This window comes from Fistularia commersonii, chromosome 33, assembly GCF_037954325.1.
Source record: "Fistularia commersonii isolate RoL2024-O1a breed Wild chromosome 33, RoL_Fcom_v1.0, whole genome shotgun sequence".
NCBI lineage: Eukaryota > Metazoa > Chordata > Actinopteri > Syngnathiformes > Fistulariidae > Fistularia > Fistularia commersonii.
This window is the reverse complement of record NC_141316.1, coordinates 3,178,556-3,192,083: the sequence shown is the minus strand read 5'-3', so window position 1 is coordinate 3,192,083 and position 13,528 is coordinate 3,178,556. Positions and strand designations below refer to the sequence as shown.

The window sequence follows — 13,528 nt, the reverse complement described above, 5'->3', positions numbered from 1 at the left end:
TTATGTTGGAATGATGAGAATTATAACACTAATGCCACAAGTTTGTCCTGATTGTTAATACTCTTTCTATACTATGTTTCACAAATGTGAAAACACATTTTTTACACACATTATGTAAAATTTAAAAAACATAAACAAAAACATGCAAACAACACTGCATTCAAAGTCTCAAGTTTCCAGTGTTGTCATTGAGATGCCCTTGGAGTGGAAGGTACCATATTTTAGCTGAAATGTAATATACCAAAAGTATAGAAAAAGAAAAAGTATAATTCAATTGTACTTGAGTTTACAGTTAAGTGAAGTTACTGCCCATCTCGTAACAGAACAGACGCTGGCAAAACATGAACATGCCTCAGATACTCGATACGTATGTGTGTATTAATGGCTGACTGTAGCAGAGGCTATTCTGAGCAGCAGGTTCATGTGGACGCCGGTGGGCCAGAGACACAGATCTGTGTGAGGGGACGTGAGGACGGGGGAGACGGAGGGAGGAGAGGGCCGGCACTAACTAAACCTGGAAAACCAACGGCCAGTCCCGCTGAAGGATTAACTCCTCTGTGTTGTAAGTGACCCAGGAATAACATGGATTACAGGTGTGTTCGTGCGGTGTGGTTGCCACAGACATGCCCTGACGGGCTGACTAACCTACTTGGATCCAATCATGTGTCAGAACAAAGATGGGAGTGGAAATTAAAGCTCCAGAGTCAAAACGAATGCTATACTTTTAATGCGGATTAAAGTTAATCTTAATGTGTTTTCTGGAGCAAAGCGGGACATGTAAGGTCATTTCCTGTTTGTAAATCCAACCTTGGCATGATCTTTAGGATATCCAGTGGCAAAATGCTTGAGGTAAGACATCATGGCTAAAATATATTTAGCTGTTCTCCTTTCTTTAAATGGTAAGTGTGCAAAGAGGGTCACAATGATTTCCCCTCCAGGGTTTTGTACGTGTGATGGTGATAATGAAATAGAGTCTACTCGGACAATGCATCTGTTTATCGGTCACCTCTAGCGACAATGATAGGATTACTAACCCAGTGATAGATTTTAACCAGAGCAGGCTGTCAACTCTATTCTTTAACTTTGATATTCTCATTTTGTTCCCCATCCAAATTCAGATGACTGACGAATTGCCCCAGAGGGTTAAATCACAATAGCCTCTATGAGATGAAAACAATAAATTGAAAATTTCAGTTCAAAAGCAGAACAAATAAGACGTGATATTTTGTCTCAAGTTCTTTAAATTGCGATTCATACATTTCCATTGTTATTCTTGAATTATTGCATTCTAGTATCTGCCGTTGTGATGTAAGTCATTTTACCTATTGTCATTTTTGACTTATTAATGGGTTTCACTATTTGGCTTTGGTGATTGATGTAGAATGACACACCTCCCTTATCTGTAAAAATGAATTCTACTTATATATTCCTGTTAAAACAGATTCAAGTTACATTTTTTTTGTAGGTTTTGTTTTAGCTGAGGTGCAGGACTTCATTTTGTCTCACTGAAATCACTGTCAGTTGCATAGAGCAGGAAGTATCTACAGGTCAAAAGGTTTAGAGACAAGATCATCTTATTTAACAGGTACTAAATTACAGTTTTTGGTGGTGGCAAAAATGTTATCTTACATAAAAAAGGAAATTGGTTTTGCACTGAATCTGTCTCTTCTTTTAGTATCCGGTTGTAAGATACTCGTCACGTTGACATACAGTAATTAGAACAAACAAGCTAAAGAGGAAAGAAGTAAACATGACCCAGCATGGCTAATACCATTAGAGGATTCAAACCCCCGAAAGTTAACAGTGCCTTCGTTTAAACCCCCATTTTCAAAACGTTTATATGGATTAAACAAATGTCCGATCAAATAACTAACAATCTTCATCTCGATCGATAATTTCTGGATAGTTTTTTCTTTTTTTGTTTCTTAACTATGGGCCTTGCCAATCAATTACCTTTACTTTTATGCAAAGCTAAGCTACCCAACTGCGCCTCTTTATCAGTTGATACTTGAAGTTCTTGGTTGGTGTTTCTACGTCCCTAAAGAGTGGGCAAAACGCAGCTCATGGAAATTTATTCGACATTGAGGACAACTGTTTTATTTAATTTTCAAGGACAGCACTGTATTTGCTTTTCATAAATTTAATAATTTGCTTTTTTTGGAGGGAGGGAGTTAATGGCTGGCCTATATGTGATCTGGTGTTATTTCCCCAGAATAAACAGGGCGAGATACGTGATACAGACAGCCAAGATGTACACTTTTACTACAGCAGAACTGTCCTGCACAAATTTTTTGTTTCTGCCTGGTCAAACTGATATCCACTGAAATTTGTTAGCCATCAGACCTGCAGCTTACCTGAAACGCACTGATAAGGTGGATCCTTATAGAAAACAGTGTTTGATGTCCACGTCTGAATCAATAACAAGCGCAAGGAAAAGAGCTAGAGATAAAGAAAATCATTTAGATGATGGTTTCTCCTATTTCACATTAGAGGGTCTGTTCTCTACAGGGTCACAACGGTATTTGATTTTCAAAGTACAATATATATTTCAATGAATGCCCGTTTATATATTAATCAAAATATAATCACCAATTAAATCATTTGTTAATGCATGATTGAATCTGTGTATTTATTGATTCAGTTAGTTCACACACAGGATCATAAATGGAATGAGTGATGACGTTTCAGACAAAAATGGCGCCTCAGAGTCTGACATGTTTTCTCGCTCTGCAGTGAGTGGTGGCCAAATGCATTGCGGACAGCGAAACAATCATTTGATTGTACGGAACACTGTACATTGACAATAAAGCTTTTGAATCCTTGAATCCTTATTGTAACAATGAGCGAAAAAGCTTGTCATATACAAAGGCAGTGTAATCCAAAAGAGTGTAATACAAAAGATAGGCAGGATATACAGTAAGTGGCAGAAAATATGCATGTAGTTAATCTTTGATAATATTAATATACATTGATAATAGTAATATTAATACTATCAATATATATCAATATATATAATAACATTAAACATATTTTGGGGGGTAATTTTTTAGCTTTTGTTCACCATAACACAATGTTTCAGGACAAGCGAAGCCAGTTTTCACCCATTCCTGCAAACACTTTGTAGTTTTTCCATGAACACTTTAAAAGTATTTTTGACATGCTTTTTTTCTTAGTTTAAAGTTCTTAATTTTTATTCATAGTCAAATTCAAATTGGAGGCCTTTACACTGAGCTTTGGAAAGGATCATTAAGGTTTATTTTCGATTATCTCACAGTAAAAGATAATTGAGTATTCCTGTGTAGTACTTAAAAACAAAAAGATATGATATGGTTTAATAACAGTATTCCTTGCAGAGCAGTTATTAAAACCAGCAGGAATATATAGTGGTTTTAGACAATGTTTAAACAGGAAATGAACACCCTGGGAGACAAACCTGATCCAAAGTGTCCTGTCAGCGTCTCACGGGTTTGATGCAGGTCAGTAGGTCTGTGTGTGTGTGTGTGTGTGTGTGTGTGTGTGTGTTTGTGTGCTTTTATTATATGTGTTCATCTCTTGGGTCCTCTCCTGCTGCAGATCATGTCCCTACCCACTGTCCTGGTGCTGCCCATGTTGGTTGTCATGGCAGCGGGGCTCTACTACATCTACAATGAGGTCATGCAGTTCATGTCCAAGTCCCCACTGCGAAATAAGGTGGTGGTGATCACCGATGCTGTGTCAGGGGTGGGAGCGGGTAAATGATCTGCTTACCTTACTTTTTCCTTATGTTTCAACTGCACTTATCGGTTTTTCTTGTTGTCCGTTGGGTGAAGTAACCAAGCTGTTCTCTGGTTTCTTCTGTCTTCTGTTGGTCTGTCAGAGTGTGCCCGACACTTCCACAAGGGCGGCGCCAGACTGATCCTGTGCGGCTCCAGCTGGGATAAGCTGGAGTCCCTGTACGATTCTTTAACAACCGAAGCAGACCCCAAAGATGTGAGGAAATTAGACATATCACACACTTTTTTGGGGGGGGAGGGGATCAGCACAAGTCACAAACGTTAAACCGGCAGCTTACCGATCCCCTGATGTTCTGATAAACCCTCAGGACACTGAGCCTCGGTGATAATTTATTTTCTAGCGACAAGTGGAGCTCTGAAAATAAACACTTCAGTTGAAACGGTAGTGACCGACAGCTGTGCGGCGTCGTCCGTGGCAACCAGAAATGCTACACCGCTTATTGCTCGACTGCCAAGTCAATGTATTACGATTCAAAATACGTCCTCATGTGAACCTTGTGATATGCAAGAATTCTGATCTAAAAACAGTATCAGGTATGAGTAAACGTAAAACCATCACTTTATTCATCTTTATCTTTTTTGCTGCTCAAATTCTTTTAGCCTTATTTTGTGGAAAGTCCAAAAGTTGAATTCTTTTCGATATGTAATGAAAAAGTCCTCACATGTTCATAAAATGTCACGGGTGTGTTTCAATGCAAAACTGACCTTCAAACATCAAGTTTTAATGCATTTATTCTCAAGTCTAAGAGGACAATTGAGCATTGAAAAAAGAAATGATGGACAGACGGACGGACGATCCAAAAAAACGAGCAGTGTTAAAGGACCCTAACTCAACACGAGGCTTGACAAAAAAACTCACAGACTTTGAGGTCGTTTGGTTCAGTGGTCCTGGAGGAACTGTAATAACACCTGCGTACACAGACCCAGATAATAATAATAATCATTCGGAGCTACAAAGCTCAGGTCCTCCTCCGTGAGAGGCCGTTTATTTTCCCTCCACCTGCAAAGAGTTCACAAAGGTACTCATGACTCTGTCAGCACCCCCCTCCTCTGCGAACACAATGGCAGGATGTCCGCTCCGACAGACACACTATCCTCCAGGGATCGTCTTCTCAGGCCGAGTGGGCCGAGTGGGACGGATTATCTTGCACGGTAACCCCACCGGCCCATGGGTGTTGGTGTTGAGACAAAAAACAGAATAATTTCTGCTGTTGTGTTTCACATCAGGTTGCTTTCCGTGGATGAACACCACTGGAGTCAACACGTGCGCTTGATGTTATCACCGTCGCATGTGACTCAAACAATGACAACCTTAATCCCAATCATTTGGAAGCAATTTTTTTGAGCTGGGTGAGCAAGGTGGTATTAATATATGAAACAGCTCAACTGTGTTAAACACAGCTGCTTAATGTCACGGAGATCATAAATTAGTAAATATTATGTGTTAGAATGACTCCAAATGTCCACTGTCCACACTTTACATCTCAAGATTTAAAGGTGCTTTTGATTGTGAATTTTCTGATCTTCATTTTCCCCCTTTTGCTTCTCGCGCTGTTACAATCCTTTTTAAAACTTGACAGCACTGTGTAGCTCCCTCAAGCGATGAATTCTGAATTTACTAATAGTACTTACATGTACGCTTCTGTGTCTACATAGACATTCGCCCCCAAGTTGGTGATCTTGGATTTCAACGACATGGAAAGCATGGAGGACGTGGTGTCAGAGGTGCTGGAGTGTTACGGCTACGTGGATGTGTTGATCTGTAACAGCAGCGTGAAGCTGAAGGGGCCGGTACAGAGCATCTCCCTGGAAATCGACAGAAACGTCATGGATGTCAACTACTTTGGGCCCAGCACTTTAGCCAAAGGTGGGCGGCATGTTCATTGACCTTTCAGTCGAATTGCAGAGCTGGATGATTAATAATTATTATAAGCGGACGCAATATCCTTATTCAAATTTCACTATTATAAAATATATTCAAAGTAATAACACTTGACTAAAAATCACTTTAATCTTGCCTGTAACCATTTTAAGTACTCCTAGTCATTTTCTTGCAGATTTTGGGTAATAATATGCCACCTTATGGTCATACTTGCTGACTCAATTCCCTGACCCTTTTTTCTTTTTTTCTGAAACTTTCTTTCTATTTCTTGCTGAATTTCCACATCATTGCCTGTATATTTTTACTGTGCCCCCTTGTTCAATTTATTTTAGTTTTCCTGCTCTGAGTTGATTTTATGTCATGCCATCCATGTCATATTCCAATGATTTTGAAAACAGCAAACGTTAGTGGATGACAAAAGAGGTGAAGCAGATGTTAAATGATAAAAAAATAATACGAAGCCCCAGCTGGCTGTTATGCGTTGCTTATAATACCTGGCCCTGAATCCGAGGCAATGATGTGTTTGGGTCTTAATGAGGTTTCCCATTCAATGAGGCAGGTGTTCTCCCGACAATGATCCCAAGAAGATCGGGGCACATTGTCCTGGTCAGCAGCATCCAGGGCCGGCTGGCTGTCCCCTTCAGGAGCTCCTGTGAGTCCTTGACAATCACATTCTGTGCAGCACGTGGTGTCCGCCGTGAATGATTGTAGTGCATAGAAATGCAGGTTAAGAGTGAATACAACCACGACATTTGTTTGCATTTTGCAGGGAGGAAATTCAATTTCTATTATGAAACGCATACTGACCGGTGACTCTATCATCACAGCATCCATCCCAACCATCCTTCCAAAACCAGTGTTTTCACTGCTGCGTTGCCCCAATATCGCTTTTGTTCCCTTTGGCTGAAAATTCAAAATGAGATGTTGACAGCTATCTCAGGTTCTAGAGCTCGACTGGCGGGCCAGGAAATAGGCAGCGACTTGTTTGCCCCTGGTGACTTCTCTCAGTGACAGCTGCGAAAGATTCAAGCTCCTCTCTCCATGCTGGCTGAGTGGTGTAGAAACAGGATTGTTGGATGGATTGGTGAAAGGACGGATGAGAAGGATAAGGGGCATAATAAGATTCGATGGTTTGAGGCTTTGATGATAATAAAAATAATAATAATGTGGTGCTTATATCCGCCAGAATAATACATTTTATTTAAGGTGTCTTAGTTGACACTCAAGGACGACGTATAGACATATACATATTAACAAAAAATACAGAAAAAAAACCCCCAATAACAATAACAACAATTGACAAAGCGGTTGAAGTAAAATAAATAGATAAACAAAAAATGATGCGTTAAAGAATAAAGAAATGTATTATAAAATGAATCAATATGTATTTATGAGCTGAGTGCACCTATTTGACGTTTGCACATGCGTGTCGGTGGGAATTCTGCAGACGCGGCATCGAAACACGCCGCCCAGGCCTTCTTCGACTGTCTGCGGGCCGAGGTGGAGGAGTACGGCGTCGTCGTCAGCACCATCAGTCACACCTACATCGACGCCTCCAGCCCGACCCCTGCTGAAGAGCCTGCCCCCAAAACCAACCCCCTGGCTGCCTGTGAGTACGACCGTGCCGAAAACCCAAGTCGACGCCCCGTCATCCAGCGCGCAAACGTATCCACGTGCTTTGTCCCCCCAGATATCGCCGGTCACTTGACCCACGGCGTTCGCCCTGCGGTCCTAGCCAATGAGATTATGCAAACAGTGAACAGGAAGAGGAAAGAGGTTGTGCTGGCCCACCCCATCCCCAGGGTGGCCCTCTACCTCCGCTCTCTCTTCCCCCCCTTCCTGTTCGGGGTGCTGGCGGCTGGAGTGAAGGACTCCGTCCTGGCCGAGCAGATGCAGTAGGAGAGGAAAGGAAACGAGAAGCACAGCAGGGATCGTCATGCCTGTTGGTCTGACGCTTAAGAGTGTGTCAAAGCTGATTTAGCACCTTGGGAAAGCTAATGGAAGTGCCTTGAAACTTGTAGACTTCATACTCCTCATATTTGTGTCAGTTTTAAGTCATTCTTCAGGCAGAAATATGTAATGAATTCCGTATATATATGTTTTTTGTCCCTGTTAGCCAAAAGTTTGACCTCCATGGCATGAGCCGATGGACGTAAAGTCTGATACATCAAATGTGATTCTCTATGAGCGCCATAATAAAAGTGTGATTTGAAGAGACGGGGCCCGCCTGAATGATATTCCGCTCGGCAAATAATTTGTCATCCAGCCGCGCTCCAAAATCCATCAGCTGTGAGTCTGAAGCTAACTCTCTTCATAAGGTGGAGGAACCCGTAGAGGCAGCAGCTCAAATTGTCAAAAAAAAAAAAAAGAAAAACAAATAATGAAAGTAAATAATGACACATAGTATATATCTATATTTATTCATTTATAACCCAAATGTTTAGTATTCAGCTGCGAATGATATAATATGCTAATAAGAAAGACATTATGAGCATTTTGCTGATCCCAGCGCTGCAGCTTTCTGCACCGCAGGGTGTTCTCCGTTAATTATGTAACTTCATCGACCTTATCAGCACATTCGTCTGACCTGCGTATCCAGAGCAAACATAGAACCGGACAAGAACTGAGAAAGTCAAAAGGACGTTCATTTAATGGCTGAAAGGATTTATCAAAGTGACTCAATCAACTCTGCCTTTTGAATCCACGCACTTGTCTGAGATGTAAAAAGACTCACCGCCTCTGTACGACAAGGTATACACGGCACAAGCATCTACGTTCAGTTCTGAGGTTCTTTTATTTCCTTGTCATACTGCATTATTCTTCCAATTCATTTCAGATGAACAATGTGGTTTCTACTGCTCACAGATTCACTCTTGCTGTGGATTTTATGTGAAACTGTAGATTTTCGTAATGTCCTAATGGTGTTTTCTTTCTAAATGTAATATTAATATAATCAATTTCATATAATTTAATGTTTTTAATGAATTCTCAAGTACCTTTAATGAGGTGTATTACATGCATGTATAAGAAAAAAATATTAATGCACACCTCAAGGCAAATATATGTAGTGTTACACGGCAATATTGCAACAATATCACAACAATATTGCCCAATGCTTTTATGTAGTGATAAAAACAACCAATATATGATACTTTGAAAGTCTGCATAATGAGAGTGCAGTCAAGGCTTTGACTTTTTACCCAGTGGGCACTTCACTTAAATGGTTGAATAATTTTTGATTCATTGTTATCATTATTTCTCTTATGATTATGATTATTCATTGTTTCATTATCTGCCAATTATGCTGCGCTTAAGGTTGCAAGGGCTGCAGGGAACACCCTGGACAAGGGCAATGTTCCCCAATTTCAGCATGTTTTTGGACTCTGGGGAGAACCTGGACGAAACCCACCCAGACAAGAGGACAAGATGCACATTTCACACCGAAATTATGATTATGATCATGATTATGATTGCGATTATTACCAGGCTATGGTCAATCATCGCAGGGTTGTAATGTGCAGATGTTATTCTCAGTTTGTTCGCTAGATGCCAGCAGCGTGCCGTCTTCAATGCTGCTGAGAGAGAACAACTGGCGTGGAAAATCCAATGGTCAGAATAGGTATCACCCCTTGTTTTGTCTTGTTTTTTCTGTCTTGGTCTAAATTAACCAGCGTTTCTCAATATGGCAAAATATCTTGGGCTTAATACTTGTTTATACCTTGTGGCAAATCATAAAAGGAAATAAATGCAATTATTTGGAAGCTTTGATAAAAATGCACTGCAAAATACGGTATCAATAGATTGCATTATTACACTTTATCAAAGACCTTCCCCTAAAATGTGAATGCAACCCTTAATGACCTATCAGTCTCTCTGGCAGCTGCCGTTGCAGTCAATGCTCATTCACGTGTTAGCGCGTGCCGCTCCTCCCGACCGGGCACGTGTGGAATAACATAGCCAAGTTGCATTATGATTGTCTCTCAGCAACCGCGATATAAGCGGGGGAAGGAATGAAAGCGGGCCAGACCTGGTTTTGTGAACGCACAAGGACTTGAAGTCCAGCTGGTAGGCGTGAGGTCACCCTCCTCTGGGGAGATCAACCCCCTTTGTCTTCGTTCGTGGGGTCTGCCGGACAGGAATCCGCCTCTGATGTAAACATGAATAAATGAAGCTCTTTGACATTTCTACGTGTCGAAGAGGAAGGGTTTCCTCAGAGCACTCAGCTGGACTCCCCAAATTGGCATTTTGATCCGACGCATTTACATATGTCACGCAGAACTCGGGGGCGGCGTGTGTTTCATTGAATACAACTGAGGTCAACTTGCATTTGAATAACTTTACCGCGTGTGAACAGGGGTATCATGCACCACATGCCGGCAACAAAGGTATACAAGAGTAATGCGGCGACATACGAAGTGATATGGGCAAAAACGACCAAACCCCGGCCGTTCGTCTCAATCATCTGTCCCGGGTGTCCGACCAGCGATACGTTGATAAGACCCGAACGCGCCGAGGATGATTGTCCTGGAGCCACGCTGAAAGCCATGCATCCAGAGCGGAGGCCATGACTTATATATGAGAATCACCTCACAGGGACGTCTGCTGCTCAGAAATGGTCTTCCCATGAGCGAGGTGATCACCCTTATCAATTTTTAAAGCCCAGGTTATTGACACTAACCTGACTTATGGAGGTTATGCAGAGGCCATGGTAATGATTCCCTAATCTTTCACATACAACACCAGAGGGGCTGGCTCTTACTTTAAAATATTGGTTGATAGCAGACTTTATTGCCCCAATGAGTATTTGGGTAATGTCTGCACAGTGGGGTTTGCTTTGTCCATCTGTTGTTGTACTGGATATTGGTATTCTGTGCAGCGGGGGGGAAGCGCAGAGATAAAAAAAAAATCAGCGTGCCCGTACGTGCCTGTCAAACAGGAAGAATCTTATTGTATTTCAAGATTTTTTTTGAGGTCAAAGAAAAAAAAGAATGACAGCTGCCACTTGCTCCAGATCAAATTAAGAATAAGAGTAAGAATAAGAACAACTTTATTTATTTTGAAGGAAATTGTTGTGCCAGAGTTTCAAGTAAAACACAACAATAATAAATAATAGTAGGAAATTGTATAAAAAGTAAAAAAAAAAAGGGGTGAATAAGAAATACAAATAAAACTATAAAGTGTCAAAGTCAAGGCTATAAAGCCATGCTACTGTTTCATCTGAGAATTATGTGTTAAGTGAATGGCCGAGGCTGAAGTTGGGGATCACCTGAGAAAACTGCCCCTGCCAAGGAAACCTGAATGTTATTTTTCTTTGATGAGTTCTTCTGTTTAAAATGCGAAAAATTAAAATCAAGGGATGGAAATGAATGGAAGACCAAATTTCATGTTACGTTGTGAAAACATCACGCCTAAAACAAGTCGCCACTTATCTTTTTCAGAGAATCAGGCATATTAACAAGTTTAATAAGATTAAGACACCAAACAGAGATCCAGAATTACAACTATTTCCTGTTCTAAAATGGATAAATTAAAGATTATAAATGTGTAATATGTGAGAATGATAGATTCAAAGAAGCACTCTAGCGTATAATAGGTTGATATAACTGAAAATGTATTTAAATATATGCATATATTAACTACGACAAATTATGACTTTATATGACCACAGTTATGGATGCTGTTCCATTACTTTGCCTACACAAAATAACATTGATTTTAGTGATACCTACTTAAGTTATCAACCCTTTCAAACAGATAAACGAACAAATGAATGAATTCACTCATACATTATCTATACTGCTTCTTCTGCAGTCAAGGTTGCGGAGTTGCTGGAGTCTATCTCTGAATAACGACTACTGGTACTTTGGATCTTTGGTTATTGAATTGCAATTTTTGTGAGACGCTTTGGATAAAAACGTCTGCTAGATGACTGTAATGTAATGTAATGTAATGTATCTCAGCTGTCATAGGGTAAGAGGTGGGGTTTGCCAGTCGATCACAGGGCCGTGTATTGAGACATGCAACCATTCACTCCCATTAACGGTCTCTTATTAACTTATTGCACGTTTTCGGACCGTGAAAGGAAACCAGAAGATCAGGAGGAAACCCTGACATGAGAAAAACATACAAACGTAACCGAGAAAGACCCCCTGTCGGAATCAAACCGGGGACCTGCCGATGCATAAATCACACAGATTCAGTGCAAATAAAATAAAAAAAGACGTTTCACGGTAAAAGATCCGCAGACACCATCACGCCACCGTTTACGTCACGTGTCCTGTGCAACCATTCTGAGTCTGAAAACATTACCAGCTATTGCGTTCACACGCAAAAAATGCATCTTGAACGATTTCAGGGAAAAGTAAGAAAATATAACAAGATAAATCCAAGTCTCTTTTCGACGTCGGCATTACTTTTGAGGAGACTGACGTGTTCGCGCTGATCCAACCTGTCAGCCGACATACTTACACAGCATTAAACCATTCTCTCAATCTAAGCAGAACATGAGAAGGGATATTCTCCTTTACTCGTAGAAGTCTCACTAATCTCTCTGTCTTGTTTGGTTTTTAGATTACACATGTTTAATCTTAAAGGGAAAGTTTGCCTTAATCTCTCATAAATCCTGGCTCTCAGAGCTTCTCATATCCCCGTTTCTTCAGAAAGTCTTTCTCACAGTCACCCTCCAGTCGCTGCTGGAACAAGACCGCACCGCCAGACACAGATTAGGGACTTCTGACGTTGGTTATGATAATCCTGCAATTTTCTTGCTTTTGGACGGAAGAGCATTACAATGTTTCTCACAACCCTCTCGAGTCAAGAGGGACTGCAGATACAATTACGTTGCCAGCGAGAGGGAGATTCGAATCGGCGCAAACGTCAGGGAATAAGCATTACAGATAGCAAATACAATCTTTTTCCGCTGAAGGCGTCACGGCAAATTGAAGCACGGAACACTGAACCCTGGCACCGATATTACATTTGGATTCATTTGATCGACGCTGAGCTTTTTTTAATTTTGTTTTCCCAGAATTTGATTCGGCCCATTTAACTGCTCGTCGTTACAATGTCATAATGTCAGGGCCCTTATTGATCCGATGGGTCTAACTGGAGATGTTAATAAACTTCGAGTCTCTCTATTGATCGTCTGCCTATTATCAGTCGATGAACAGGGCGGTAACTTAATGTTTTAGCGCCGGGCTCTTGGCTGATGTGTTTTTTTATTGCCGCCTTTTTAAAGAACACAATTTAAATCTCATATTTGGCCACACATGCGCAGACCTTTATAAATGATTCCAGCGCTCATCGACAATTAACAGTGCCACCCAAGCCGTCCCAGAACAACAACCAGGGTTTTGTTTCATTGGCAGTCTGTTGGTTGTTGGTTGAATGCCATTTGTTGTGATTAATTTCAGAGGCCAGTAAAAAACATCTACTTCAATTACAACCAACAATCCTTGTGACAGCACATAAAGGCATATTTATGGTCTAGACATTACCTAAATCCACAAGCTCTTTTTGCTAACAAAGCTACAGACAAAAAAGGCATGTTTGATAATTTGGTATGTGTGAGATAAAAACAAATGAGCACAAAAAATAGCAGTGTAGGTTTGCTGATAGGTTACATTTTAACCCCTTTAGTGTCACATGCCCCAGCTAACGGTCAAGCCAAGTCATATTTTATTCATATATCGCTAAATCACAACACAGCTGTCTCTTAAAAATGAAGTCTACTGCTACTTAAATTGCACTCATCCTTGCACCTGCACTTTGTGAGTTGCACACCAAGATGCTCTCAAACGTCTTATTGCACTGCCGCTGTTCTATTGCAATGTTTATATTCATACCTATAATCATATTCATAATAATGTTTACA

At 40.7% G+C, this 13,528-nt stretch overlaps 1 protein-coding gene across 1 annotated transcript; it reads left to right on the top strand.

Moving 5' to 3' along the window:
• Positions 1–407: 407 nt before the first annotated feature.
• dhrs7cb (dehydrogenase/reductase (SDR family) member 7Cb) lies at positions 408–7,868 on the top strand. The gene is made up of 7 exons (XM_086140216.1): positions 408–562; positions 3,574–3,730; positions 3,857–3,969; positions 5,430–5,640; positions 6,215–6,307; positions 7,103–7,264; positions 7,346–7,868. The coding sequence occupies exons 2-7, from the start codon at positions 3,577–3,579 to the stop codon at positions 7,552–7,554; spliced, it is 942 nt and encodes a 313-aa protein (XP_085996342.1). The 5' UTR covers positions 408–562; positions 3,574–3,576; the 3' UTR covers positions 7,555–7,868.
• The last annotated feature ends 5,660 nt before the right edge of the window (positions 7,869–13,528 follow it).